Source organism: Wasmannia auropunctata, unplaced genomic scaffold, assembly GCF_000956235.1.
Source record: "Wasmannia auropunctata unplaced genomic scaffold, wasmannia.A_1.0 LD334225.1, whole genome shotgun sequence".
In the NCBI taxonomy this organism is placed as follows: domain Eukaryota; kingdom Metazoa; phylum Arthropoda; class Insecta; order Hymenoptera; family Formicidae; genus Wasmannia; species Wasmannia auropunctata.
The window spans coordinates 35,007-38,666 of record NW_012028665.1 but is presented as its reverse complement, the minus strand read 5'-3'; the positions used below and the strand labels follow the sequence as shown (position 1 = coordinate 38,666).

At 26.9% G+C, this 3,660-nt stretch overlaps 1 protein-coding gene across 1 annotated transcript; it reads right to left on the bottom strand.

The window, feature by feature from the left end:
* Positions 1-2,376: 2,376 nt before the first annotated feature.
* LOC105459018 (28S ribosomal protein S18c, mitochondrial) lies at positions 2,377-3,465 on the bottom strand. Its single transcript, XM_011704678.1, has 3 exons — positions 3,209-3,465; positions 2,749-2,956; positions 2,377-2,643 (listed from the first exon to the last, which is right to left on the bottom strand). Exons 1-3 carry the CDS (start codon positions 3,344-3,346, stop codon positions 2,552-2,554), a joined length of 438 nt encoding a protein of 145 aa, XP_011702980.1. The 5' UTR covers positions 3,347-3,465; the 3' UTR covers positions 2,377-2,551.
* Between the last annotated feature and the right edge of the window lie 195 nt (positions 3,466-3,660).

Genomic DNA, 3,660 nt, shown 5'->3' with positions numbered 1-3,660 from the left:
CTTTATTTAGAAACTCTAAAATTATAAGATGAAAAAAATTTAACTTTAACTTGTCAATTACTTTTTTTTATGAACTTAACTTTTAACTCAGTTAATTTTATTATGGACTGACTTTTGTATCTTAACTAAGTTAAATTTTTAGACTGTTAACTTTAACTTAACTTAGTTTTAAAAAAATATTAACTTACCCAACCCTGTGTATATTACATATTACATATATGAGTTATTTCGCGGAAACCGAAAGATTCATTACGACGTAAAAATATCAGAGAATATACCTAGTTCAACCGTGCTTACGTCTGACCAGTTTTCATGATCCTCATCCGGGCCGCTGTGCGGAGACTCTGCAAAGCAGTTTAACTTCAATATTAAATACTCGGACACAAATGCGTCAACATCATATGTTTGTATCTATACGTCGTAGATTATGCTATAATTTACAAACAGCGGCAGCAAATTAACTACAAACAAGAATTTAACTGTCAGTCACAATTGATCGTTTTACTTGATCGATCACTAATATGTTTGCACATTTGTAATTGTCAATAAGATATATGTATTTACAAAAATACAAAGTATTTTTTTTTTGCGTGTAACCTTACATCGTATGTTTTACAATATATGCGTGTCAAGTAATTTCGAGCTTGGAAACATACCTACTATAGGTATATCACCGTAATCACTTTGTTCGGTGTCGTAATCTTCATCAATGTCCATTATTACTTGTGAAATTACGATATAAATCAAATCCCTTTCGATTCGTATGCAGACTCTGACTATCAAAACGTATACTGTTTTTTGACGTCAGAGTAGGGTTGTGGATTGTAGACAGTAGATGGGCCGGGTTCTCACGCATGCGCAGTTACGATTCAGTAAACTGTCGATACTAAAAAAAAAATTTTTCACTTTCGAGTTTCGCCCGATGATCGACCATACAAGGTTTCTAATTTACACGTAGGATTTCATTATATAAAAAAAATATTATAAAACATAACTATAATGTAAAACAAATATGTATACTTAACGTATATGACGTAATTGTAATTATATGTACATACATACATACATATATATATACATATATATATATATATATATATATATATAATTAAGTATGTTATTATTTAATGTTTGTAACATTAAATAAAAACATTAGAATCATAAATTCAAAAACAAAGAATTGACAGGACAATTTATAAAATAAGACACTACAGTTTTATATATCCAATACATAAGTTTGAATCCTAATAAATCCGTTTGAATGAATTAAATCTGTTTCATAATATATATTTCATCTTATATATTACACGCAGTTTAGAGCGATTTTTATTTGGCAAGGCGCCAATTTATCTTTAAAAACATTTTTCTTTAACCATCCAAGCTTCAAATTTTCATCTATGTTTATTTTTTTTTAATAACCATTTTTCCTACAATTAAATCCATTATATAATTATTGAACATAATTATTTATTTTGATCTATTTTAATCTGTATAGGCATATATGTATAATTCACTGTTCTGTTTGACCATCAGTCACTTCAAATTTATGCTCCTAATATAATCTACAACATGCTACATCGCAAAATTACACGTACGTATGTACATACGCGAAAAAATTCGATATTTAAGTAACTGTAATTTTGAACATCTGTTGCAATAAAAAATTTAAAATTCAAAAATTACTTTTTATTCTATCTAATTTTATAGAAATTAGAAATTAAGCAGCATTCAACAAGGTTACATATATATATATATATATACATGAAAATATTGCAATTAATTTATATATTTAGTTGAATACTGCTTAATTTCTAATTTCTATAAAATTAGATAGAATAAAGAATAATTTTTGAATTTAAAATTTATTATTGTAACAGATGTTCAAAGTGGTTCTTTAGCCTCATTATTATTCCACAACAATGTTTATATTTAACAGAAATCAATGCCTAATGTTTTAAAAAAATGTTAAACACATTATTTTATTGCAATTATTCAATTGTATAAGATTGGTAGTTTTTTTACAGTTTGTCATCATTTTCTCGTGTATAACTGTAATATATATTATAAAAGTCATCCATATAATAAAAATTGTACAAATATTAAAATAATATGAAATATGACCTAAAAGAGGCTCTCAAATTTGATATTCATTTACGCGGTCTAATTGAAATTACTATTGTTTATATATTATAAAATATTTGAATTATATACTGGCACTTGGATATCCAATAAGTAAGTTTTTAATATATTATTAAAAAATGTACATACATATATAATAGAATTACTAGCAAAATCATTTCAATATTCAATTTTTACTTTACTATTATTACTATTGTTACTATTACTGTTTGTTTGATATAAATAATTACACATCTGTGAATGTAAGGATTTCATTCAGCAAAAATATATAACATTTATTTTGAAAAAGGCAGTTTGTTGATGCAATGACTAATGCAATTATAATTGCTATTTGTCTAGTGTTTATGTATATACATATTTATGTATATGTATATATTTATGTGTATACATGTATAACTATGTTACTGCTTGTCTAATATTTATGTGGCCTAAATGGATGATTTGGATCAAATAATTTTGGATCTTTAACATATTCTGGTTCTTTAGTCCACAAACCCATTAAACCTGCAACATAAAAAACAATGTTTGTAGTTATAATTTATCTTTATAAATCTTTTATATTATCTGAATTTAAAAAATTATTTTGTATGTATATATATGTATAAATACCTGCACTTTGAGCTTTTGCAATTTCTTGTTCTAATCTCATTTGTTTATGTTTACATAATCCCGTTATATGTCTTCCATATATCCTGCCTGTATATCGACTTTGAAATTGTGAAAGTAATCTTACATTCTTATAATCTGGTTCAATTTTCAATTTACATAGAACACATTGCTGCTTTTCTTTTACATATGGATTTTCAATTTGGATAGGCTATAAATATAAAAGAAATATATATCATACATCATACAAAAACACTCAAAACAAAAAAGAATAAAATATTGTAACATAAACAACAGTTTTATACAAAAATATATTTCTATTTATAAGTATATAGAATAATGATTTATTTTATGATTTGAAATGTTCTGAAATGTACTAAAAATTTAGAGTTAATCATTATATATGTTATGTATGTTATAGATTTTCAATACTGTCAGTATATTTCGCGGAATGCGTCCTTACCATATCATTTTCCATCACAGCCTCAATTTTTACAGACTTGTCGGAGGAACTTTTATATATAGTTCGAAAACACGATTTGTAGAATTTGCCAGAGACAAGCGTCATTGCAATTCTTTGTGAAGCAAAAACAGAAATCATTTCGCAAGTATTGAAATCAATTTGTAGTGTTCTAATATAACCTTCAAATCTTGCAGCTCTCAGTCCTCAGTCCTCAGACCGGGAGCACACGAATATTACGAACACGAAACATGAAATACATGACTGCGACGCCTGCGACCGCTGGGCTGCGTTCAGAAACTTCGCCTAGATGCATCCATAGAACTTAAGGCCGAGACACAGACTTTTGCATAACGCTGCATAACGCATAAGACATAAGGCATAAGAAAATCAACCAATCAGAGTATGAAATGAAGGACTCTGATTGGTTCATTCTCTTATGCTTTACGTCTTAT

What these genes read in the sequence shown, in the direction of transcription:
- LOC105459018 (XM_011704678.1), bottom strand. Translation starts at nt 3,346, where the DNA reads ATGATTTCTGTTTTTGCTTCACAAAGAATTGCAATGACGCTTGTCTCT. An exon ending in CTGTGATGGAAAATGATATG is followed by an intron (nt 2,957 to 3,208) that starts GTAAGGACGCAT and finishes TTATATTTATAG; the next exon opens with CCTATCCAAATTGAAAATCC. An exon ending in TGCAAAAGCTCAAAGTGCAG is followed by an intron (nt 2,644 to 2,748) that starts GTATTTATACAT and finishes TTTATGTTGCAG; the next exon opens with GTTTAATGGGTTTGTGGACT.